Genomic DNA, 27664 nt, shown 5'->3' on the forward strand with positions numbered 1-27664 from the left:
ATGTTATCAGTGACGCAGTGAACACGTGATCGCTTCTGAGAAGTGATCGTGAATGCCAGCGGGGTCGTGGCACTATAGCCCTGCGGCCTTTACAGCGCTGAGAGGGTTACAGATGTTGTTTATCGGCGGAGTGAACTATATTGTGACACTGGAATCGGTGCAGTATCTCCATACTCTGCAATGAACAGCTTACGAGGAGCAGAAGCCGCGGTGTTTCATATAATGTCCCTTACTTCCAGTGGTGGTGTTCAGAGCTAGACTGGTGGTGATTTTGAGATTGTTTTGAGTGTATCATGATGGAGTATATTTTACTTTTTTTGGGGTGTAAATAAGTATTGAGATCAACTATGTGATAAATATGTTCAAGGGATGTGCAGTATGAAACTGATTGTTAGCGTAATGATTGCAAGTGGTGATGTAGCCAAGAGCAGGACATGTAAATTACGTTTCAGATGCCATATGCAAAGGATAAATAATGGTTTATGGTTTGTATGCTAGTGTGGGGGGTTGATAATGAGCAACTGTTTGATATTTTTAATGAGATAAAGGAACAATGTTTTGTAACTTTTTCCAATTAGGGTAATGTTTTTACTGGGTTTTAATGATCTGGATTATACAATGTTTTGTTACAGAAGAAGGTGATTAGTGAAATTAGGTTTATCAATAATTAGTTACTCAGAGTTCTTGTTGGGAAAGCAGTTATTTTTTAAATTAACAATCTACCTACAGCCCTGCTATTTGGCAATGAGTTCGTTATGAGTTTAGAGCGACACACGTTTGATTTAAATCACATTTGAAGAGACTCCTGTAATATTTTTATTTAAGAAACAAATGTTAAAAATAGCGGATGCATAGTATGGGTGAGGGATTTTGTGTTTTGTTGGAACTGCAATATATGTCGCTTTGTGTAGTGAGATTGTATCCATTCACTTCTAAAGCAATTCTCCGTGTGTTCCTGTCCCCTCTCTCAACAAAGATGTAATTAAATGAGGAGAAAGCAATGAATAAGGAACCATTTCATGCGGAGACTAGTTCATCTGGCTCTCCAATTCCCAAATACACAGATCAGGGAATATGCTCTTCAATCGTTTCACTTATTCATCTGAACAGGAAATAATTACAGGGTATTTTAGCCCTCTTCATTAATCTGTTTTACATTAATTAAAAAGAAAACATTACAGTCTTTCGTTGGTTATCCTTTTCATGTTTGGGAGGCTATTATTTAATATTTTTGTTCTATCCTATTCTATCCATAGTACAGTATTTAACTTTGACTGTTGTACTTCTAGGAATGTAATAATATACAGTATATGGTTTGTTTTTGGCATTCACAGGAATACAGGAGTTTCCAGAAAACATCAAAAATTGTAAAGTTTTGACCATTGTAGAGGCCAGCGTAAACCCAATTTCAAAGTAAGTTTTCAAACCATTCACAATCTTTATATTTCATTAGAAACTGTGGCTGATCAATCTGTCTATATATTTACAGAATATACCATCTTTGATTCTAAAAGAAATGGTGATGTTGTCTTCAAGTAGTAATACTACAGTGCCATCTTTACTTTCACTGCTTTGTAATGGGTGCGACTGCACGGTTCATTCATTTACGAGACCCTCCGCTCAGGATTTCATTCATTTACGAGACCCTCCGCTCAGGATTTCATTCATTTACGAGACCCTCTGCTCAGGATTTCATTCATTTAGGAGACCCTCTGCTCAGGATTTCATTCATTTAGGAGACCCTCTGCTCAGGATTTCATTCATTTAGGAGACCCTCTGCTCAGGATTTCATTCATTATTTTCATGTTGGGGCCTTTGGTAAAATGAAATAGCCAAGCCAATGTTTTAAAGTACATACTCCCAGATCCACATCCTTTTAAGAAACGAAAATAAATAAAAAATGGGGATGCTACTTTCACTTTTGATTTAAAAAAAACCTTGTGGTGATGATGTTTTTTTTTTACAGTGCATCTATTTATTTTGGTATCATTCAAGGAGTTTAATATGACTGGCTGGTAGAATATAGAAGATAATGTGATAAAGAGATATTTTTGGTGGACCAACCAACTATGGCTTTTCTACACCCCGTCGATGCTGTATGACCACGTGCCGTCACTTTCTAGTCTGTCAGTTCAACTAGACTTATTTTTTCTGACAACATGAGTTGCAATTATAATTTACTAATCCTATTAACAGATTGTCTGTCTGAAAACTAAGGCTGCGTCCATAGAAGGGCAGTCAGTGCTGAGCCGTGCGGACGCTCCGCGATGAGCCCCGTCATCCTCAATGAGGATGTCTTGAGAGGGGGCTCCCGCGAGCGTCCGCAGGCATGCTGAGGCGCAGGGATTTTCAGCCATCAGCAGAACCTGTTTCTGAGCGCGCTGTTGGCTGAAAACCTCCAATCACAGCAAAGCAGCGTCAACGTGACGTCTGCGCTTCGCGGGCTATTTGCCCAGTGACGTCAGTGCCCCGTCTCCCGATCGCGCACGCTGGCTCGTCTGCTAGTTCATGCAATCGCTCCTGATTGCGCAGTCGAGCCTCAGCGCGGAGGAGCGCGGCTCCCCCCTCTATGGACGCAGCCTTACATGCGGTGGAGAAGAATCAACATCGCTACCTAGATGCGATTGCAATGTGAACAATAATAGTTGCAATTCGATTCCAATGCCAGATATCAACATCAAAGGAAGGATTCCCTGAGCCTTCAAGCATATTGGGTTAGGAAAATGAGCGTTCTTATGTCTGGATTTGCTTTTGAAATCCCTCGGTTCTATGTTGAAACGTGCAGGAGAGGGCATTGTATGATTTTAAATGAAGAGCGGACCTGATGTTATTTTACCATCAGCATAAAAACAAAGTGATTTGGCGATGGCGACACTTTCACAATGCGAGCAGCTGTCTGTACTGTAACCGGGCTGAACATTAAGAACAGAATGCTTCTTCCCTGGTTGCATTTCTGTTCTTGGGCGTGCTCAGTACTGTGACTTCACTGAGATCTCAATTCAAACTGCATACCTAATGATATAGTTTGAAGGGCACTAGTTATTTATATTATTGCCTTCCAATAAATGTATTTATGCAAGTTATAGTGGGTTCTTTCGTTTGCTTGCTACAGTGACAGATCGGATTTTTTATTTTTTATTTTTTAACACTTTAGACATGCTATAAAAGAAATACTCGGATGTTGAAAACTGCAGGTTGTAATTTTTTTGGGATCTGCATTGAAACACACACATATATAATATATATATATATATATATACCCCATGCTAATCCAACAGTAATTACTGGTGACTGAGTTGCAAATGTAGCCTGTGCCATTGTTGCCCCAGAAACCACAACCTATCTCCGTTTAACACAAAATATAACCGTTTCTGTAAGATTCAATGGCACTGTACAGTATATTGCAATATATCACAAAATATCATACCAGAGAAGACAGTCATGCCCAATAAATATGTATGCAATAGATACCTGAAGGGTCTGTTACTATGGCAGCGATGGGGTTAAATATACATCTAAATGCATGCACACACACACACGCATCAGTAAATGCCCAGGGCCCTTCTATGCAGTATCAAGGGAACCGAATCAATAGAGATTGTGAAAGAGGGGGTAATTAGCCGCTTGGTGACAGGTTATAAACCGCTGATGGGAGCAAATGAGTATTCCTGGAAATATCTGTTTCTGGGAGAGTTTGGAAATTAGTGTTCAACCCTCTCGCTCTAATTTCTGGTCATGCATTTTTGTACTGTCTTTTATATAAAAAAAACAAATAGCTTATTGAGCTCTTGGCAGAATTACAGTGCTTTTCACCCAGTGACACAGTGAGTGAACCAGGAGGATGTCACTGATTTGTGAAGCAGGCAGTGTCAAGGAAAGTTAACAGCTGGAAGCCAATAGTGTGTCAAAGCAGCTCTATTACACAAATGGACTGTAATGTATTCTAACGACGCTCTGCATCTGCTAGGAAAGCCTATTTCCATGGAAAGGTTAAGGCTGAGCTTATAGTGACCGCGACGCTGACGTCATGCTACGTCGCTGGAAAAATCAAATTGAAGTGACTTCCAGTGATCGCGATCAATCCGTCGCTCCGTCGCGCCGCTCCTACTATAAGCGCACGCGACGGCTTCAATACATTTGTTTTGAAGCGACGTCGCTGTCGCTGGCACTATAAGCGCAGCCTAAGGCCGCGGGCATGGTCAGCGCTTAGGCGCTGACCCGGGCTCACGCATGGCAGTGAGCCCCTTCAGCCGCAATGAGAGCGGCTTTAGCAGGGGCTCGCGCAGGCGTGCAGAAGCGTAGCCGGCAAAAAAAATTTAAGTTTGAGTGCTCACGGGAGCGGAGGGCCGGTCACGTGAGCGGTTCGCCCAATGAGGGCGAACAAGCTCCGTGACGTCACTGGCCCGCCCCCCGACACGCCCCCGGACGGCACGCGAACTAAGGCCAGGGAAAACACCCGCTTTCCCTAAGGCTAAGGCCCCGGTTACGCTGCTGTAACGCGCGCCCGCGCTTTTGGCGGCGCGTTCAGCCGATTCCCCGGTCTGCAGCTCACTGCAGGAGAAGAGACCGGGCGGGGTGTGGCGGAGGAGTGACGGGGGCGCGGCCATGACGTCACCCGGCAGGTTCGCCCTCATTGGCTGAACCGCCGGGGGCGTGCCTAATCGCTCGACGCGAGTCCTGCGCTCAATTCTATTGAGAGCAGGAGTAGCTCTCGCGCGAGCGCTGCGGCCCCCCCTCGCAGCGGGCCCGGCGCCATTGCGGGGAGGGCTCTCATGCGCGCAGTAGGCAGCGGGGGCAAGGCCTCAGCCTCCACTCGCCTCCGCACGGCTGAAGTCTGTATGGACTCAGCATAAGACTTCAAAGATTAATGTTTTCCAAGAGTCACATCTCGCCTTCTATGGGAATAATTCTATATGGTCCAAAGCTGCTGTTGTGGGGGGGGGGGTTCACTTCACACTTTATAGAATTACCCCCTCTAAATGTGTAATGAATCAATTGTACAACAGTTACTAGTTCTTACTGCTGGTATTGTGAATATTTTCCATATTATGTTTGGCTGTGTTTCCTCCACCCTCTGTGAGATTTTCCCTGCTACCAGGTGTGTAGTGCTGGTACCTGCTGGCTTACAGGATACTGAGGTGTCCGCCGGTGGTGTTGGGGACATCAAGACAGGCTTCTGGGGTATTAGCTGGTTCATTCTCACACTGGTGTCAGCGCCTCCATCTCTTGCAGGCTCCAGGAATATGAAGGCAATCCCTGCAGGAGAAGTCACACTCTACTCCCCCTTATAGATTGCACGCCAGGCAGGAGTATATTTTAACTGGAACGGTCTTTATTGCAACACAGCATATATCAGCATACACCGCCGGACTGCAATCACTTTGTGGCCTTTCTTTCCTCTGGATGGTCCCTGGACATCCACTCAGGGCTCCAAGGGCAGTCCTAACTCTTCCCTGACTCCCTAATAGTCAGAGGTAGGGTAATCACCCCCCTCTTCCCAAGGGGATGGGGCAGCAGGTGCCAGAGCCCTGTACACCTCTGTGTGATACCAGTCTCTCTCAAAGGGGAGAGAAAACTGCCTAAATTTAGGAAGTGCAGCCCCATAAATATCGGGGGGGAAGGTCCAAGGTCTGAGACCCTTCTTGGGCACAACACGGACCTTAGCCCACCTCCTCCCCTGTTACTCAAGGAAGCTGCTGCTGGTGGGGAAACCCCAGGATTGGTCCTGACACTGCCTGCACTGTTACCAGGGCTTGCATGTGATCAAAATGTTTGTATCTATGTCCCAAGGCAATTTGAGCAAGTTGTTTTTATGCCTCTCCCTACAGCTCCAATCCTCAAAACACGCCCCTCCCCCACCCCCAACCCAACAGGTCAGGTTTTCAGCATATCCTGTAAACCTGACCTGTTGGGGAAGGGGGGAGGGGAGGATCTTGAGGGCTGGAGATGAGAACCCCTGCCCTGCAGCAATGTATCAAAGCACCCCACTTCTGAGATGCTGAATATATCCGTCCAACGCTGTGCTCTGGATCTAAAACTTGGATTAGTGAGCAAAAAATGTTGGTGTGTCAAAGCAAACTTTTCTGTGCCTGGCGCACACATGCACCCCAATGTGTGCAGCCATTGGAAAATAGCAAGTCCGTAATGATTCTTCAAATTCCCAGCACGACAATGCTTTTACTTAAAACCAATGTACCTTGAAGCACATCCATTACACTGTCCGTGAAGGGCCATAGTCCTTTTCCATGTTCATTACCTGGAGTTGCACAATTGGACAGATTTATATCCGCTATTCATAATTTTGGCAAGATAGTTTGCGACTTATTAGTTAATCAGGACTTTCATTCAGTAGTTATATGAGCACCATCATGTCTCGTATTTTTATAATGGTTTTTGATATCAATGTTTTCTCTATCCATAGACTTCCGGATGGATTTTCGCAGTTGTTAAACCTAACTCAGTTATACCTAAATGATGCTTTTCTAGACTTTTTGCCCGCAAATTTTGGCAGGTAAGAGTACGTCCCATTTCCTTTATTTCAGTTCTCCTCATTTCTATGCATGCAGATGTAAAAGTAGCAGAAGGTGTTTAGTTTGCACTAAAGTGAATGTAATGAAATTTGTTCATTAAGCAAACAACAAATAGACAAATCTTACGTCAATACATCTAGTTTTTAACACAATTCACACTGTTCAATAGTTTTTTTTCGAATTTTAGCTTGAAAAGCACTGCTGAGTCGTACTTTGTGTGGTCTCCGATCCATTGCATTGATAACCGCTCTGTTATAAATCGGTGGGCATTTTTAGGGACCCCCAACAATTAACACAACCCCATATTTCCTAGAAACAAGTTTGTAATCGTTAAAGAACTCCATGAAACTGGGGTTTGTGTTGAGTTTGTGGCATGGTTGTCTGCCGGACCAATATCAAGAGTTTTAATTAATCTTCACGTGCGTGTGCGTGCGCACATGCATGCACTCAAAATATGATGTGTTTAATGTATATTATGTACTCACAAAGCTATATATACACACTTCTGGTGTCTTTAGCACTTTTTTTTAACGTTGAATATATTTTTTTTTGCCCCAGGTTAACCAAGCTTCAAATTTTGGAACTTCGGGAGAACCAGTTAAAAATGTTACCAAAGTAAGTATGGGACATGTTTAAGCCTCAGGTTGTGGTATTTACTTCCTATTTGCATTAATGAGTTGTTTGTGTACCTTGAAGCCAACTTACCCCTCTCTAGATTCCAGGATCAGGAGACTCCCTCTAATAATGTCTGACTGGCGCTTTCAGGGGAAAACCTGAATTGTGACGTTCTGTAGATAAATTCTTATATTTTTCGTAAGCCTGTTTATCATGAGAAGAACCTGTGTGTGTCTTGTGTGCGGTTGTATATATATACACACATACACACACTCTCTTCTCCCCCTTGATCTGGTCTTTTTATAAATTTCAGAGCATTTGACTAGAATATTAGGTTTTGATGAGCTAGGTAATGATTTAAGACCATTTTCTTTCACAACTGTCTCTCAATAAGCACCACAGACAATAATGCAGATGTGAGCTTTGCAGCTGGCCGTCATTAGCTTTGACCTATTCCAAAATGGTGCCAGCTTTGCCCGGCTCTTGAATCCCAGATGGCTTTTTGTACATTGGGCTGACATTTCTACTGTATGGTCAGTAAAGGCTATACAATGGTCTTAAAGCTTAACTAAAATTTGCCAGATATGACTTGTAGAGGAGCTTACAGCAACATTTCATTCAAACCCCTGTGTTATTTATTTTAAATAAATCCATTGTGTAGTATTACATAACACTTATTGGGCTTTTTTCACTCATGCCATTTTTAATCACTTGTAATGTATTGGGCTTCCTTGGGTTGTTACAGCAACTATTGAGGAAGCTACACCACTTCCTCTGTAAATGGGTGGCCATATTGCGTGCCCTGGGATGCAGGATCTTCACCGATCGATCGCGGGAGAATTGGTCAGCAGCTTAAGGTTCTTGCACTGCCATCAAGGCAAGGAACTGCGGCATTTATTTAACAATAAATAAATTGAGCAGGAGGAAATGCCCCTTTAATAAAGTCCAGAGACCACGGAAAAAGTCCGTGTCAAAAACATGGTTATTGAACACATATAGCCAGTGTTCGACAAATCACCCAAAAATCTACTCGCCCAACCAAAAAATCTACTCGCCACCTAGTCCCGCCCCCAACTCCGCCCCTAGTCCCGCCCCCAACCCCACTTTAAAATAAAATATATAAATAAAATACATTTAATAAATTCCTAGTCAGAACAACATTCATTTTTGACATAAATGTATTTATTGTATTACATTATACTACAATTAGACGTGTGTGTGTGTGTGTGTCAATGTCGGATCTAGAAATAAAAGCCAGATGTGAATGACTAGTTTCCTGAACCCCTTAACCAGTGTCTAGACGTCGGCGCTTCACAGAGAGAGACAGACAGAGACAGACAGACACACACACACAGAGAGCGGCACACCCACACACACACACACACACACACACACACACACACACACACACACACACACACACACACACACACACACACACACACACACACACACAGAGAGAAAGAGAGACACACAGAGAAAGAGAGACACAGAGAAAGAGAGAGAATGAGAGACAAAGAGAGAGTGCGACAGAGAGATCGAAGAAGAGAGTGCGACAGAGAGGGAGACCGAGAGAGGGAGACAGAGAGGGAGACAAAGAGGGAGAGGGTGACGAGAGAGGGAGAGGGCGACACAGGGAGAGGGTGACACAGGGAGACGGAGAGGGTGGTCACACAGGGAGAGGGTGACACGGAGAGGGAGGGTGACAGGGAGCGGGACAGGGTGACACAGGGAGAGGGTAACACAGGGAGAGAGTGACACAGGGAGAGGGTGAGAGGGAGAGGGTGACACAGGGAGAGGGAGAGGGTGACAGAGAGGGCGACACAGGAGAGGGCGATGGGAGGGGGGGGGCGACAGATGGCCCGATTGGGGGCGACAGATGGCCCTGCAGGGGCCTGAGGCAGACAGGCGTGGAAGGGGCTGGCTGCCGGAAGGGGGAGGAGTGGAAGCGCTGAGGAGGGAGGCCACTGCTCAGAGAGCCGGAGGCGGGGTAATCTCCCCCAACAACATGAACCCGCCTCCGGCTTATTTTTTTTTTCTCCAGCGCTCGCGCTGGAAAAACAGCAGCGCGAGCGCGGGAAATTTAAAAAACACGTGTGCTGCTTGGGCCAATATTTACTCGCCCGGGGGTTAAATCCACCCGCCCCGGGCGAGTAAATGTATATAATTGTCGAACACTGCATATAGCTATATCTATACGATCCCACAGATATATCAAGAAGTATTAACTTCATGTGTGTGTGTAACATATATTATATGTACACACATTGCCTTTTAATTTTACTTGCATTCACGTATTTATATGTACCTATGCAGGCTGGCACACTGCATGGACTAATATGAGATGAGTGTATGTAGCTAACCCTCAACATTGAACAATCTTCTGCTTTTAAACACCATGGGAGCCTAAAGATGGTAGAAGACCAGTAACTGACCACTCTACTTAGCAGTTCAGCGAAAACACAACAAGAAATTAAAATGCATGTCTGAGCTGTGCCTTATATCTGCAAATGTGTTGAACATGAGGCAAATATAACACTTGTATTCCCTTAACACAGCTACGACATTAACCTGTATTATGCTGCATAATAAGTCACCCAAGGCAGCAGATAACACATGAACGCTCATAGAAAACATGCATCAGATGCATGAAAAAACAATATTTAAAAAAAAGTGCTTGGTATCCAGGTTTTGGTATTTCTTTCATTATGATACCGCCTTCATTCTGCTGCTACTCTTATAATCAGGATGTTTACTGTAGCCGGCTTGTCAAAGTATTACACAGACCATTGTGCTTTGTTTCCCCATTAATTCTGGCATTTGTCATGTTTATTGTTAGACGGGCTTTATGACGGATCGTATGTCTGCTCAAGATGTCAATAGAAAAAAAATGTTGGGCAATAAAGAAAGAAAAAAAATAAATGTTTCCGCGTTTTGTAAAAACAAACCGCTTTGCGTTTGTCAAATGTAAATCCTCCGAGAAATTCTTGTTCATTCACCGCAGTCTTACATTTAATTTGTAGCTTCTTGGACAATGATGTCCGCGCTCTAGGTCGTGGTTGTTTGAATAACGCAGTATCTTCATCCTGCTGTTTAATTCCCAAAGATTTACTGCAAGGAAACGTGGAGTCCCAGATATGCAGTGAATTGTGTTTTGGTCATCAACATTTCCTTGTCCGATTTCCCCCCCGCACCCCCCCCCCATCCCCATCAGAATATTATTCAGCACAGACATAATTGCATTCAATTATCATTACACAGCTATATTGCTATGGATATAACACATTGGCAGGCACGCAGAATCATGTGTTGGGATGTGTCAGAGGGACACAGTGAAAGGCTGTGCACTGTATATAGTGGAATGTTCTTGTGTATTATCCCTTTGGCAAAGTGTTGCTGTCCTGGCCGCAAAGGGCTTAAACAAAGGGAACCATTGAAATCGACTTCACGTTGGTAGTGCAAACCTGCTCGGTGAAGAAACGCAGGGTTGAAAAGGTGTTGTGGTCACATGAAGCCGCACTGAGCAACATGCATTGGAAAATATCTCTAGGGGGCTTTTCCATGGGACATCGGGCTCTGGAAAATATCTCCAGAAAATGTTTCCATGGGACAACTTCTGGCAGTGGAAAGGTCCTTGAAACAGCTGTAATGTCCCTTTTAGTGCCAATGTGTTTTACAGACATAGCGCCACTTAGCAATTGTTGCCTCCAGTCTTGTAAGAAAAAATACTGAAACCTAGACAAGAATGTATTTATTTTAGTAGTGCTTTAAGTAAAACTGCAAGAAGTATTTGACTTGATCCCAAAAATATAGGGACGTGTGGATTTGGCCTTTTAGCCTGTCAAGAAGTTTTTCATATGACTAGTTTTATAAAAAAAATTAAAAAAAGCGGTTTCATATCAATTCTTCATCACGACCTTCCTCTTTCAGAACCATGAACAGGCTTACTCAGCTTGAGCGACTAGATTTGGGAAGTAATGAATTCACAGAAGTGGTAAGCTGCAATTTTGCAAAAACTCCCTACCATTAGTAGTACCAATCACTGAAGCTCGTCAACGGATAGGATTTATGTTATGTATAAAGTATCAAGTGCTATTGTTTATTAATTACCCATTAGTTAGCTAGGGGAAGAAACATTGTTTTACTCTTCGGCTTTATCTTTATTAGCACCATAATAAACCAGTGGGAATTTGTCTTTGGATCAGACTCTGTAGGATCAGTCAGTTTGTTATGGAGGGCGCACAGAAATATTGTTCTTTTAAAATCTGAGAGCATTGTTCAATCGCTCGCGAAGTTTTAGCAAGGCACAGAACTTCCAAAAAACCCAGCATGGAACATTCCACTTGGCTAAGAATTACACGTTCAAAACACACATCTTTGACTGCCAGGCATTTTGGAAACCCAGTGGCTGGAAGTAAAAGGCTGATTTAATTCTGCTCTCAGCATTTTATTCAATAGTAATTGACATCATGTGAAATGAGATACAAATGAGGACAGCATTAAATCTAACAGTGCATTGTTTGTCTGGGAATCATCGTTTTATAAAATGTCTACTTCTCTGTTCTAATTAAATCCATTTTTCTTTCAGCCTGAAGTACTTGAACAACTGAGTGGTCTGAATGAGTTTTGGATGGATGGTAATAGACTAACATATATCCCAGGGGTATGTATTTTTCGTGGTTGTGTGTGTGTATATATAGTTTGTAAAGTACGTTAGGCAAGACTCCTAGTCATAAGGTTCATTCACTGAGTGGTGAGTGCATGTAAATAAACCATAAAGTGTTCAAAGTAAAATGAATAACCTCCTACATATGCACTATATTTGGCCTGCATTAAAGAGCCTTCACTTTTAACACAATCATGTGCTCATTATAACATATCTTATCTCTTACTGTGCATGCAATGTAACCATATATTTGTCATCATAACTCTGTGCCCATGAAATACTTAAAAACGAGAGGTAACTCTCAATGTATTACTTCCTGGTAAAACATTTTATAAATAGATTTCCCCATCAAACAAGTTGGCCATTAACAATTTATTCCGTTAAAAGCACATTCTAACTGGAAGAAACTTTTAATGTAGCGTCATTACCCATGGAGACTGTGATGGTAGATACAATGGATATCTTCAAAACAAGGTTGGACATCTTTTTAGAAAGGAAAGTTATACAGGGATATACCAAATACGGAGAGCGAAATCTGATTTGCTATTATTGGACTAAGGAAGGAATTTATTTTTCCCCTTATGAGACATCATTGGATGATTCACTGGGGTTTTTTTGTTTGCCTTCCTCTGGATCAATATACTGTAAATACAAATATAGTATAAGTATCTGTCATCTAACTTTAACATAAGTTGTGATGGACATTGTCTTTTTTTCATGTGGCTCACACTTGACCGTTTACTTGAGACTCAGGAGATGTAGGATTCATACAACCACGCCACGTGTGAACTAAGATTGATGTAAGCGGCCATAATTATATATTCCAAATGATTCTGACACTTTTTTTATGGCCAACGTGTATAGAGGTTTGATAGTAGAGCCCTCTGTACATTAAAAGGATTCACAGGACCGGTTGTAAGATGCTTAATTGATTTGAAAGGTGCACTGTAGTTTTCCCTCTTTAAACCGTTTTTGATCCACATCTCATTACTGCTTGTATCTATATTTGGAATATAGGGAACACACACAGTCCGTCAGTAAAGGCAAAGATGTAATGACCTTGACTTTTTTATTTATTTTTAAACTATAGTTCCTTGGCAGTTTGAAGCACTTGACATACCTAGATTTTTCGAAGAACAACATAGAAATGGTGGAAGACGGGATCTCAGGATGTGAACGTTTGCAGGATCTGCTCCTATCCAGTAACGCGGTGCAGCAATTGCCAGAATCCATCGGTTTGTATCTATTTTGTTTGGAATATGGCGTGTGACATTTGTTCCCCCAGATAACACATGTCTAGTTATAACATAAGCTATCACAGAGTTTCCATAGGATATGATAGCAATGTTGATGCAGAATGTTCAGTATGTTCCATTATCAGCCACCAGAGGGGACAATGAAGCCTGCTACAAGTGTACGTTCTTTTGCAGAAGGTACAAGCTACCAGGCCCTGTTGACAGCTCTCCCGGAATCCATTAGGAGAGCGGACCTGGCACAGTAAGGGGGGGCTCAGCCAGCCAATCATGGAAGTTGTGTCCGAGTTGTGTCCGAGTTCTAGTTGGATAGGCCCAATTTCCGGGATGAGCCGGCTGGGACCACCTACACAGACGAGCCCAGGATACTTGTTCCCCCCCCCCCCCCCGACACTCTTTTCCATGCCCCTCCAACCTCCCTGTCGATAGCCCGTTGAAAAATGCAGTGTCACTGTGCTTCAATTCATAACATTTGTAAGAGGTTTGTGGTATATTTATGCTGAAACAAAGGACGGCGTGCTTTTGTTTTAATGGCTCCCTTGTGAAAGAGAAGTGCACGTTCCGGTTAGGTGTAACTATTCCATACCTAAAAACAAGCAAAGCTACTTCCAATGTGACAATAATACACAGTGCAATACCTATATATTCTCTTGAAAAAGGGTCATTTAGTTTAACCCTTTAGCCAAAGCGTCTTAAGCCTGCTGCCACTTTCAAGGCATGAATGACCGTAGCAGGATCTTGTGAGAGAGAAGTGTACGTTCTTCCGGTTAGGTGTAATTATTCCATACCTCATTTGCTCATTTTTCCTACTTGATACAAAATCTTAGGCTGAGGCCCCAGTACCTCTGCTGCACGCGCGCCCGCGAGACTGGCGGCGCGTGCAGCAGATTCCCCGGTCTGCAGTGAGCTGCAGGAAGAGAGACTGTGGGGGGCGTGGCAGGGGCTCGGCCATGACGTCACCTGGCACGTTTGCCCTCATTGGCTGAACCGCGGGGGGCGTGGCTTAGCGCTCCGTCGCGAGTCCTGCACTTAATTCTATTGAGAGCAGGAGCAACTCTCGCCCCAGCGCTGCGGCCCCCCCTCGCAGCGGGCCAGGCGCAATTGAGGGGAGGGCTCTCGTCCCTGCAGCGTCCGCCACAGCGGGCGCTGCAGTAGCCAGTGGGGACCAGGCCTTAGTCACAATAATATGGCACAACTATCACATGTCCGCCTTCGGGTGACTAAACCGCAGCGGTAAAGTGGTCTTCAAATAATATCAACCTGTTTTGAAACCAATTTAAATGGTAAATCCGGTATAGTAAAATGGTTAGAAGCAGGAACATACATTTCCGCAAACCTGTATAAATGGATTGCACTTCATTTTATTCTATGTTAGAGCAAAGGCAAGGCTTAACCCCTCGAGTGCCCGGGGGGACCGCGGCACCAGAGTATCCGAGCCCCTCCGACACATCACAATGGTGTGACCGCGATGTCGCGGACGGAAGAGGAGAGTCGTCATTCCTCTGATGGTTATATCTCCCTTAGCGCTTTATAAGTGCGCCAAACCCCGATCGGTGCCCTAGAAAAACAGCTTTACGGCCCATGACGCCACCACTACGTCACGGGGTCCCCCTGGACACCACATGGTGACTACGTCATGCGGCACACACGGGGTTAAGGAAGAGTTGACTTTTTTCCAATACGTTTATTTTTTTTGTGCTTCAATAATCAGAATTATTATTATTTGGCTCGTTAGTCGGTTACTTGACTTTGCGTTCCTTGAGCCACAGTCTCTCATCCTGTGCCAAAATGTGAGTTTGGTTACAGTAACATTTAGATTATATTCTGGTTTTCTTTTCTTTCTCTTTTTTTGCCCTATTTGCAATGTGATCTGTGAATGCTGCAAATGTGGGGAATATGCAGAGTTACAGGGATGTTTGCAATAAAGGGTCAATCAGCCGTACCCTCTGCGAAGTGGGAAAGTACTGTTTTATTCATGTTTATTATGGAGTCCATGTGCGGTTTTATTTAAATGATATGAATTATTTGGAAGGGGTGGAAAATAACCCGGTGTCATTGGCTTCCTTCGCTAAATGTAATCACTCCGTGGCTTTCCTAGAAATATCCACTCCCGCTCTGTAACAGTTTTACTCGTTTGTATTTTGTAAGAAATGAATCTCTCCTTTTTTTCGGGTCTGCTGAATGAATTCATAACGGCTACTTTATGCTATAGTTTATCTGTTTGTTTAAATATGGCCATTATTGTTTTGAAACTAAAGCAAAAACTCTGCTTTAGATTTGAAGGTTGACATGCTTTCGTTTACCAGGAAATATTAAGTTACAAATATACATATATATATATATTTATATATATATACTTATATATATTTATATATATATACTTATATATATTTATATATATATATATATATATATACTTATATATATATTTATATATATATATATATATACTTTTGATATAGATCTAGGTAGATATTTGTGTGTCTCTTTGCTACACTTATTTAACATGCCACTGTCCTTCGTTCTTAGTAGGGACTGACCCTTTAAATATTGTAATTGCTCTGTAGGGATATACATTATATAAAAAGATTTCCACAATGGGAATATTAAATGGCCACTGCCATTCACATATAACCCCTAGAGCCAGTCAAATAAAAACACAGTTAAAAGTTCACCAAAAAGGTTTTAGGAAAGATGAAACAGCCGGTCGCAGCATACTTCAAATTCATGTTTGAGGGGGAAATTGCAGAAACGTTCTGCTTGTCCTGGCAAATACCATCACCTGAATGTTTGCCTTTTTCTTTCCTACACAGGCTTACTTAAGAAATTAACAACTCTTAAAGTGGATGAAAACCAGCTAATGTATCTACCAGATTCCATAGGAGGGTAGGTGTTCAATTAATTTCTGTAGAACAAACAGTTCACTTGAAAATGCTAGATGTTTATAATTGAAGTGGAAACTTACAGGTAAATTCAAAGGGTAGTGTCTCCCAACAGAAGAGAGGTAATCGCCGTGTTTCAGCTTGCAAAGTAGGGAAACAGCTTGGATGTATCATACTTTACAGCTCCCTGCATTATTTTGTGTTAAACTGTCGTGTCTGCTACATGTGCAGGATAACAGAGCATTACATTCTGTATGTTGGTTGGGTAAATATTGTGTTCCGTGCAAGGATACGAAGTCGCCCCTCTGCTGTTGAGCAATGCTTTGCGTGCCTTTGCTGAGACTAAACATGTGACTCTACTGACTTTATATTTCCGTTACTTAGTTTTTAAATGTATATATTTTTTTATTTGCAAGACACGTTATTGTGTGTGTGTGTGTGTGTGTGTGTGTGTGTGTATGTATATATATATATATATATATATATATATATATATATAAAAAAATATATATATATATATATATATATATATATTCACATAAATACTTTTTTTTATTATTATTAATAAGGAATATATAACTTGAAGAATATTTTCCCCAGTAATACATGTTCTTGGAAGTACTGCACATTTAAATTCCTGCGTCTTCCCTACAGACTTGTTTCAATAGAAGAGCTGGATTGCAGTTTCAACGAGATTGAAGCCTTACCTTCCTCTATTGGGCAGTTTTCCCAAATACGGACCTTTGCTGCTGACCATAACTTCCTAACACAGCTGCCTCCTGAGGTACCAGGGTTTCCATTCAGTCTGCATGTTATGAAACAATTGAATTATTTGCAGGTGAAAGGCGATTAGTGTAGGTTTCCTTCATTAATGACAGATCATTATAATAATCTAATACAATAAAATGTTCCTGTAAAAGAGTTTGGTAATGAGATTCCAGCATCCGGACATAGATCTGGCATCTATGCATAAGATGGGAACATAGAAGACAGGTAACAAAGCTGCACAAATCGTGTCCAATCAATGCCAGTTTGAATGCCTTTGTGCCTGTGTATTAATGGTCCTAGTAGTGGGGCCTGCATTAGAGTAGCAGTTATTGCGCTTAAACGATACCTAGGGCAATGCTGTGTGATTTTGTAGACCATGTAGAGAATGACGTGGGCTTACTCTGTTACCCTTATCCAACGTTCAAGTCACACAGAACTAATTCCGATGGCTGCTTTGTGCAGATTAGACTGTGTGCTGCTGCTGCTGCTTTTTGAAAGATTCTGAATGTAGAAAATAAAATAAGGCCGTATCCAGGTGATGAAAGAAGCAAAGCACGTGTGTGGTCTGTTTCTACGTTATTCTGGTTCACGTATCAGTGAATCTACACCTCATCTCTACAGTGGGAGCCCTGTGTTCAATAAATATGTTGTTTTTGAGTAAGTGCAGCATCATTATAATGATTAGGCTTGGCATACTCTGGGAGAGCCCCAATTGAGGTGCGTTTATATTTTTGGGTGTCAAATACATACAGTTACTCAACCAAATAATAAAAAAAATATTTAATGCAGCCTTATTTAAAGACAGCAAGTTTTTGTTCCTGGTAGTCTCACAATCTAGTGCACAGAGAGACAGTGAATTGGCCCAAATCATAAGCAGCTAGGCCCCAAGACCCCCCAACAGACCAGGTTTTCAGGGTATCCCAGCTTCAACTGAGCCACTAATTGAGCCACCTGTGCTGAAGCAGGCTCTTCGACTGAGCCACATGTGCTGAAGCAGGGATATGGAGTTTAGAACTCCTACTCTAAACACATCTAGTCTTATCCAGAAGATCACTCATTCCTTAACACAATTTAGAAAAACGAAACCTTTTGGGTGACCGATGATTGCAAAAAGGAAGCTCATGAGACCGGTTTGACTGGAGTTCTATAAATATTTCTCTTTGGGCTGTCAGGTTGTCTTGAAACGTCTGTACGTGGTGGGTGGATAGAGTCTAATGTTGGGTTTCAGTGCAAGTTATTATCAGCAGAGGTGTAGGTGGGTGAAAGGAAGTCTTGTAACCACTGGAACATTAAAAGACGATTAGCACATGAACTTGTTTACTTGCATTTAAAATACTATTAGGACAGAGCGAGCCACAGATGAACTGCAGGACCTCGTGAAGATGAGAACCGCCTGCACTGTGTATTATGAAGCGGCAAATGAACATTTGTATCCCGGGAGCCAGCTAAAAATAGAGCTCTGAAGAACCCACCTGCTAAACATAAATAAAAAAAATCTTTTTCCCCTACAAATGAGCTGTCGGGATTGCTGCTTCAAATAAAAATTGTCTTCTTTGAACATCGTCCTTGTTAATGTCTGTTTTAACCAAACATGGTGTGTGGTGACATTTCGGTGTGGAATAAAATAGAGCCGAGTTGTCCGTTTTTATTTCATGATTACGAGCCCTTTAATGGCAGAGGGGTGCTGAGAACTGTAAGTGTTCGTGGCCAGTTAAAGGTGCAGCTTGTATCTCAAAAAGATTTTGCAGGCAACGTAATAGTTTCTTTGATCTACGAATATAATAATCTTTTAGACACAACTGACAACTTCTTCGTTTGTTTGGAAATGAAGGAAGGTTCTTTTCAGCAGAACACTGAACAGCAAAGTACATGTCAAGCACATGCTTCCTCTGACTAGAGCATCTTTATCAGGGGGGTGATTGAGAAGTGTGGGAGCACCGACGGTGCTAAAGGATGTCAGATATCACACGCTTCACTAGCTAGCTTTTAAAAATATTTTCAAATAAATGCCTAATTTAAAAAAAAAAAAAAAAAGACCAGTCATCCAAAGGAAAGCCCTTAAACGTCGTGCTACTATTGTTTCGCCATTATAGATGAAGAGGTATGAGTATATTTCACATTAAGGGCTAACGTACGCCTGTATTTCATTTGCCGGTTAATTGAAATATAAAGCAATGCGAATATCTTATTCCGTGTCTTTTTAAACTTGAATGCATTCTTTTTCAGATTGGAAACTGGAAAAATGTGACGGTGTTGTTTCTTCATTCGAACAAGTTGGAATTCCTCCCGGAGGAGATGGGGGATATGCAGAGGCTCAAGGTCATCAATCTAAGTGACAACAGGTTGGTAAAATGCGAACAAAACACAGCTGAAGGGACAAGTAGACAGAGACTAAATATGTAGTAGGGTCTGACTTTAATGATGCGTGGTGCTTCGCCTAGCCCGCCTTTTCATGGTCTGAATCTTTCACGTGTGTTTAGATTGCTGATAGCTCTTAATAGAGCTGTAACAGCATTCATAGTAACGTGTTATATTTCGTGGAATAAATACTGCTGGTTTATTGATATCTGTGCTTTTCTTTGGATACAGAAGAAGGCAATAAAGACCTATATATTCGCCAATAAATATAGAGTGAACCTCATCCCAAGTATGAAAGCCACACTCCTAATGAGGCCCTGGTACAAGGAGATGAACTCCAATTTAGAATCTTAACATTACCTACATCTAGCAAGTACAACAAAAAGCTTGGTTATCCTGCATGTGCCAGGCAAGCACAAATTCCGCCTCACTTAAGAGTTATACTATACTTACAGCACACATTTTCAAAGCATTACAATATATTATAACATATAACGTATCCAATAGTATATAGGTACTCTCCAATCGAGTAGTAATACTACCGTAATACTGTCAGACACGCGGCTGCACTCAAATACTTGGAGCGCGCTGGAGGTGCCGGATTCCAGTTACTACAGTCAAGATTTGTATAGGGATATATTAGACATTTCAGATACTAGAGCTTGCCTGTTGGTAAAATGCCGGATGATAACAGCTTTTACTGTAGTATGGCTTTGCCTGCACTCCAGTAACTGATGCAGTTTAATCTTAGATTATATAGTCAAAAGAAATGTCTGGTTCCCATGGGTTACCAAAACATTTTTTGACTGAAATCCTTCTTTCTGATAGAGGTTTGGTTTAAGCTGTTTTAGGCTTGTCAGACATTGTAATACTGGCCTGTAAGTCAATTGGTCCAAGAAGGGCAGGCCAAGGACTACAAGATTAGCAAGTCTTGATCTCTTAACATCCAGTCGACATTTTGATGTTGTTTGAGAACGTCTTATGGGTAGCTGTGCTGTGGGGAGGTGAAACCACATTGCAGAGTGTTGCCTTTACTTGTTGGAAACATGTTCCTCAGAGGACTGCAGTAGATACAGTACCAAATCTATCAACATTTGATGTGCTTCAATGCAGCTCCATGTATTAATGTATAATATCGCCCCAGCAGTGACCCAGCTGAAGTGAATTCAAAAACCTCATCCAACTAGAAAGAAAAATTCAAATGTACATAGCAATGTGCATGTAACTGTCCTGAACAGATGGGTATTTAAGGACTAAAAGCTTTCCACTGTCTCCTGGAACTTTAAAATCTCCCAAAATATTGGTTTATTCCTAGCAGTGCCTCCAACTTGGATAGGCAGCTGCATAGCTAGCACTAGAGATTGTCAGCATGGCCCAGCTACAATATTGCCAACACATATAAGCCCATATCAAATAGCATGAAATGGAAAATGGGGGAGATCTACATCCTGCGTGTCCTTTATTAAATAACGATATTTGCCAGCTACTAATCCTGAGCAACTTCGCAAAAATATATTGGTAGCTGGGTAAGACCACTGAAGACTTGTGCAGCTTCCCACACAATTTTGGACTGAACGTGTGTGTGTGTATATATTACACAATCTGTGTATTTTGTTAACTGTGTGCAGCTGGTCTCAGATTTTGGGAGGGTAGTGGCTCCTCCCCCCCAAGGTTTAAGCTTGCCCCACCCCACTTGCCAAGTTGGCAGGTCAATTTCAATTTGCCAGGTTACGACAGATCCAATATGATCATTCTTCCTGTAATTATACAGGTAAATAAGAATTTTAACCCAGGTGAGTTTTAGGACCTGCTTCGGTCATGCCTTGTAAGTGGCAGCAGGCTTAAGATGCTTTGGCCGAAGGGTTAAACTAAATGACCCTTTTTACAAGAGATATATAGGTACTGCACTGTGTATTTTTGTCACATTGGAAGTAGCTTTGGGCATTTTTGTTTTCTGTTGTATGTATGTGTATATATATATATATATATATATATATATATATATATATATATATATATATATATACATATATATATATATATATATATATATATATACATACACTGTATGTTCTAGAAGTCCTCTTATCTTAAAGTGGCACTGTTGCTTTCAGATAGCGTCTTCTGAAAATCACAAGCAAGACATTGTTTTCTCTTGACTCTGATGTGACACCCACACTTCATTTGAAAACTAGAAAAATAAATCTAATTATGTTTCTTTCCCCGCAGACTGAAGAATTTGCCCTTTAGTTTCACACGGCTCCAGCAGCTCACTGCTATGTGGCTGTCCGACAATCAGGTGGGGGGATGCGCTTCTCCGTAACTGTCCTTTCCTAATATCAGCTGTCTGGCTATCCAGAGACATTAGAATTTTAGAGTTTAGTGTTAAAAATGAATGTACTTTTTGCCGATGCAGAAATATACAGCGCACTCCTTACATTGCGGCTGCTTAGCGTTCGGTTGCCTCTAGTACCTGTGCGTTTATAGAGACAATAGTATCTTTGTTTCTTTCACCATGCACGGTGTTCATTTTTGGGGGTAGCTTGAGCTTAGCGTGAGGAAATATCCCATCTTTCCTGTCAAGCCAGCAAAGACCTTTGGAAGTAGCCAATCTATATACTCACTAGATATCCTTTTGAACGGTATTCAGGACTTATAGACTGTCTAGCATACACTGAGCCCAGGGAATACTGATCCATCAAGACAGTGCGAGTGTATCACCAGATACTACATTCGCTTGTAGCACTTTTAGTGATCAATATGCTAAGATAAATAAAAGGCATTTGCCATTAGTGATGTTCAGAGAGGCAGTTTATATACACAGCTTAGTGTCGCTGTGTTCGTTTTATTCACTTATTTTTGCCCACTTGTATCGTTTTGATATTTTAAAGAGGCTAATAGAATGGGTTCAAGTAGAGGGGCGTGACATTTTCTGCCGGGGGTGGGGGCGGCACTTACAGGGGCCCCGCACTCTTTCCCATAGCATTTAAATTAAATGCCGGGGAGCACGTGTGAGGCCTCTGTAAGTTCCCTTACCTGATCTCCGGCGGCTTCTGACGACGCATCGCCAAGGCCACGCAGCATCAAATGACACTGCGGAGTCACATGACATCACATTGCCAGAAGAGGCTGGACAAGAGGTAAGGGGGGTGGGGGGGAAGAGCAGGCAGGGGGGCGCAGACTGAAAAGTTTGCACACCCCTGGGTTAGAGAGCAGTTATAGCTTGCACATGTTATAAGGTCGAAACAGCTGGCTGTTGGTAGGTGTTACTGGCTATGCACCTCTTTAACCAGGCTGTGCTGAAAAGATGTGTAATACGACAGGTATAAGCTTATAGGGGTCCATGCTAAAATGGACATGAAGCAAAAGGTGACACTGTGTGGTGGTCATGTGATTTGCCAGAATCCCTGGCTGCAGTGAAAGCGATTATGGGGAAAAGCAGGATTCCAGACATGTGAAATGTGCTCACAAGAGAGATTCTTATTTACTGTACAAATTATAATGAAATGTACCTGGGGACATCATCTTTCTCCTGCAAAATAATTCTGCCGGGTTTGAGGTGTTAAATGCATCTGTCTAATAGATCTGTGCCGAATGTTAAAAAAAAGAATAAAGCTTCTTACATTTAGAAAACAAATATCATTTTTAGTTAAACACACACACACACTTTTTTTTATATATATATATATATATATATATATATATATTTTTTTATTTTTTTTCTAAATCCAAGTGGGTTTTTATTCCATTCTGTACTTGACATTTATAAATGACATTGCCTTTTTTCTTTTTAGTCGAAGCCTCTCATACCTCTCCAAAAGGAAACTGATCCCGAGACCCAGAAAACAGTTCTGACAAACTATATGTTCCCACAGCAACCCCGAACTGAGGAAGGTAAGGGCAATATGTGTGTGTTGTTTTCAGGGAAGCCAGCTGAAATCTCTTCCTTTCAAAGATGATGTGTCACACACTGAAATATTAGCAATATGGTTTTATCTGTCACCCTGTTAGTTTGGAATCTCACACTGTACAAGCAGACCAGTATCCCTCAGTCTTTGCATTGAGCAATGCAGGTTTGTGTTACGTCATTGTTACCCCTCTGTTCATTCCTGAACCCCATAGAAAAGCCGAAAACAACCGTTAACAAAACCCGCGTCGGATGCTAAGTTTTCAGTGGAAATGTAAAATCTTTCACTAGTCCTCTTGGTGATAGAAATCCATGAGAAGATCGCTTTAATGCAGTCATATAATTGTGCTTTGTGTTAAGATCGTAATCTGCTGCCTTCGATATCAAACTCGCCACAGAGGAGAATGTTAGGTGTTTCTCTTGCAGATATTCATCATTTTGTGCAAGGTGGGCAATAAAAAGGAAAACAGCAGAAGAAAGCTGCTTCTGTTTTCTTTGTTCTGGGTTTTCGCATGGAGTGGGAGCGATTCATGCTTTCAGCTGGGCCTTTTGCTATGATTGCTTGGTCATCTGTCCTTGACTTTGGCAGACCCAGGTTACATGTATAGATGCAGCGGCCGTTATTCGAACACTTCACAGAGCCGTTTTCGCGTGCTCCGCTGTATTCCATGTGGCATTCACACCCGTGTTTATCGCGGTTGATTTGTTTGAATTTCATGGATTATGATTTCTTTGGGTGCAAATCTTCTCGTATCCGTGGCAGAAATAAATGAATTGTAATGTGTACAGTACTGTGCTACTGTGCCAATTTCAGGTGTTTAAAAACTAAAACACTAAAATGCCATTTTCTGCACTCGCGTCTTAAGGCGGTACTGTTGGAAGACATCACACACCATGACATGGGTATTCCGAGGTATACAACGCGTGAAGTGTTCCAATAATGGCCGCTGCATCTGTATCTTGCATTTCTAGCTCTGCTTTTACACTACAATCCTGGGATAGGACAGTAGGAAAAAAGGTGCAACAATGGTGGACTTTGCACCATCATTTATACACTTGTTAATTAACACAATTACAATTAAAAACATTTTATTTGATATATTGTATTGTGACTATTTGGTATGAGAGATTATTGAGATGGTGTGTAATTATTTAATAAATAAAATGGAAAAAGGTTTGCAATAGAAAGTAAGATCAACCCTAAAAAGTTATGTAAGCGACAATCCAAACAGTTTACAAATATTTTTGTTTTAACAGATGCAGCCTTTGATTACCTTTATTGAAAACTAATTACCTAAGATGCTGGTGGATTGGTTCTCCCGTGATAGAGTAGCAAATTCACATTTCCCAGGGTTTAATAAATGGCTTCCTTTAAGTTTCAAATCAATCCTTCAGTCAATGTAACTCGTCAGCTACAATGTATTCTTATATTACAAAGGTAACATTAGCTATTGTCACAGTTTACAGCTCAAACTGCTGGGAATATTGGCAACAAATGATCATAAACAGGAAAGTGTGACAAAGTTCTTTGATCGCTGTGGAGGTGGGCTAATCAGTATATTAAAACTCAATAAAAATGACATTTGAATTGAACTTAAAAATAAAAAAAAAGGTAGTAAATATTTTCTAATGGAAAGAGTGTTATATCTCTGGCTCTCGGCACAAATCAAAACATATATAAAGGATATATACAACCAGAATCGATGGTACTGGCAGATCCAATGGAGTACTCCACGTGTAGATGGTCAAACATGGAATGAAAATAAATAAAATTACATTAGAGTAATACTGTACGATAACCTACACAAATATACACAAATACACAAATACACAATACAAACAACAAATGCTGAGAACAGACAGGTGACTGATAGTTAGAAAAAACACATTTAATAAAACACAATTAGTAAAACGCAAATATTATTGCTAGGAGTATGAGAATGGAATAGGTCCCACTAATACACTCCTGCTGTAGCTGAAGTACCCGCTTACCAGAAGTAAGAAGGTAACGGGCAGTGGATATTCAGAGTATTCCCTCTCATCATGGCCAGTCTGCTCCGAGCGTTCCTCTTTGGCATCGGTAACGTGCTGATGTTCGGCGTCGGCTCCCGGGTGGGGCACTCCCCTGCTCTCGCGGGGACAGACCTCTGCAGATCTGTGGCTCCAACCTCTGTGATACGGACCGCCTGTGAATGTGTAACCGCAACTGCAGATTCGCAACAGCAGATTCTCCAGGACTCTGCTCAACAGTGATGTGCGGATGGTAGCAGCAGATTCGCACGTGCTCTAAACACTATACTGGTCCAAATCGGGGCAGGGACTCCTCTTCCTTAATGTTACTTTTATGTCTAAAGCACTTATTCCCATGATCTGTTATTTATATTATCTGTTATTTATTTGATTACCACGTGTATTACTACTGTGAAGCGCTATGTACATTAATGGCGCTATATAAATAAAGACATACAATACAATCTGTAGAGGTCTGTCCCCGCGAGAGCAGGGGAGTGCTCCACCCGGGAGCCGATGCCAAATATCAGCACGTTACCGATGCCAGAGGGGAACGCTCGGAGCAGACTGGCCATGATGAGAGGGGATACTCTCTGAATATCCACTGCCCGTTACCTTCTTACTTCTGGTAAGCGGGTACTTCAGCTACAGCAGGAGTGTATTAGTGGGACCTATTCCATTCTCATACTCATAGCAATAATATTTGCGTTTTACTAATTGTGTTTTATTAAATGTGTTTTTTCTAACTATCAGTCACCTGTCTGTTCTCAGCATTTGTTGTTTGTATTGTGTATTTGTGTTTTTGTGTATTTGTGTATATTTGTTTAGGTTATCGTACAGTATTTCGCTAATGTCATTTTATTTATTTTCATTCCATGTTTGACCATCTACACGTGGAGTACTCCATTGGATCTGCCAGTACCATCGATTCTGGTTGTATATATCCTTTATATATGTTTTGATTTATGTGCCAAGCGCCAGGGATATAACACTCTTTCTACTCAATCTTTCTGACCTGGGGTCAGAGTTATATCATAGGCAGCCAGCCATTCTTTCCAACTTATTTTTTATATATAATACATCAAGAAATTAGCGCTACCTTATTTGTTTTTCTGTTGTTCCTTCAAATATTTTCTAATACCACAGAACTGAATTATTTAAAAAAAAAATGCATACATTCAAGAGTTCTCAAGGAGTTAAGTTCAGTAATAGCCAAACCATTACATTTAATATTCAAGGACTCCATTTCCACAGGCTCAGTACCACAAGATTGGCGTAAAGCAGATGTGGTGCCTATATTTAAAAGGGAGCTAGATCACAACTGGGGAATTACAGACCTGTAAGCCTGACATCAATAGTGGGGAAGCTACTTGAAGGTTTAGTACGGGATAATATTTTGGAATACCTAATGGAAAACAATTATTAGTAATAGTCAGCATGGGTTTATGAAGGATAGATCATACCAAACTAACCTTATTTGTTTCTTTGAGGAGGTAAGTAGGAATTTAGACCAGGGTAATGCAGTTGATGTGGTCTACTGAGATTTAGCAAAGGCTTTTGATACAGCTGCACACAAGAGGTTGGTGTACAAAATAAAGCAAATTGAACTCAGTAAAAAAAATATGCACCTGAATTGAAAACTAGTTGAAGGACAGACAACAGAGATGTCAAATGGAACCTTTTCAGGTTGGGCTAAAGTTGAGTGGAGTACCTCAAGGATTGTTACTGGGACCCCTGCTTTTTAACTTATTTATTAATGATCTTGATTTTGGCATAGAGAGCAAAGTAGCCATTTTTACTGATTTACACTAAGTTGTGTAAGGTAGTAGAATCAGAGCAGGATGTAATTTCTCTCCAGAGGGACTTGGACAGACTGGAAACTTGGACAGGTAAATGGCAGATGAGGTTTCATACAGATAAATGTAAGGTTATGCATTTGGGAAGCAAGAATAAACAGGCAACTTACAAATTAAATGAGTCAAAATTAGGTGAATCCTTGATGGAGAAGTATTTAGGAATGCTTGTAGACAGCAGGCTTTGCAATAGTGCCCAATGTCATGCAGTAGCTGCAAAGACAAATAAGATATTATCTTGCATTAAATGGGGAATGGATGGAAGGGAAGTAAGCATCATTATGTCACTGTATAAAGCATTAGTAAGACCACACATTTAATATGCAGTACCGTTTTGGGCACCACTCCAAAAGACATTATGGAACTAGAGAGCGTGCAGAGAAGAGCCATTTAATATAGGGGTTGGAAAATCTGATTTATGAAGAGAGGCTAGCGAAATTAGATTTGTTTACATTAGAAAGAGGCGTCTAAGAGGATATAACTATATACAAATATATTCGTGTCATTAGAAGGAGCTTTCAAAAGAACTATTCATCCCATGGGAAATACAAGCGACACACGGTCATCCCTTAAGGTTAGACGAAAGGCGATTTCACCAGCAAATGTGCAGTTGAAATGTGGAATTCATTACCCATGGAGACTGGGATGGCAGATACTGTCCAATAAATATCTTCAAAAAAAAAAGTTGGACATCTTTTTAGAAAGGAAAGGTGATATACCAAATAAGTAAACATGGGAAGAATGTTGATCCAGGGATTAATCTGATTGCCAATTCTTGGTGTCGGGAAGGAATTTATTTTTCCCCTTATGAGATATCATTGA

The 27664-nt window shown here is 41.4% G+C and overlaps 1 protein-coding gene across 7 annotated transcripts in view; it reads left to right on the plus strand.

Annotated features, from left to right (window-relative positions):
- ERBIN (erbb2 interacting protein) overlaps positions 1 to 27664 on the plus strand; it is a 199367-nt gene that overhangs the window by 137606 nt on the left and 34097 nt on the right. For all 7 annotated transcript variants that reach the window (XM_075590296.1, XM_075590325.1, XM_075590335.1 and 4 more), the window contains 11 exons: positions 1335 to 1413; positions 6422 to 6511; positions 7089 to 7145; positions 11076 to 11139; positions 11734 to 11808; positions 12902 to 13046; positions 15878 to 15950; positions 16601 to 16730; positions 18941 to 19056; positions 21302 to 21371; positions 22867 to 22966. In XM_075590296.1, the coding sequence (XP_075446411.1) occupies positions 1335 to 1413; positions 6422 to 6511; positions 7089 to 7145; positions 11076 to 11139; positions 11734 to 11808; positions 12902 to 13046; positions 15878 to 15950; positions 16601 to 16730; positions 18941 to 19056; positions 21302 to 21371; positions 22867 to 22966 (999 nt within the window). The remainder of the gene's footprint in view (positions 1 to 1334; positions 1414 to 6421; positions 6512 to 7088; positions 7146 to 11075; positions 11140 to 11733; positions 11809 to 12901; positions 13047 to 15877; positions 15951 to 16600; positions 16731 to 18940; positions 19057 to 21301; positions 21372 to 22866; positions 22967 to 27664) is intronic.

The sequence above is a fragment of the Ascaphus truei genome, chromosome 1, assembly GCF_040206685.1.
Source record: "Ascaphus truei isolate aAscTru1 chromosome 1, aAscTru1.hap1, whole genome shotgun sequence".
In the NCBI taxonomy this organism is placed as follows: domain Eukaryota; kingdom Metazoa; phylum Chordata; class Amphibia; order Anura; family Ascaphidae; genus Ascaphus; species Ascaphus truei.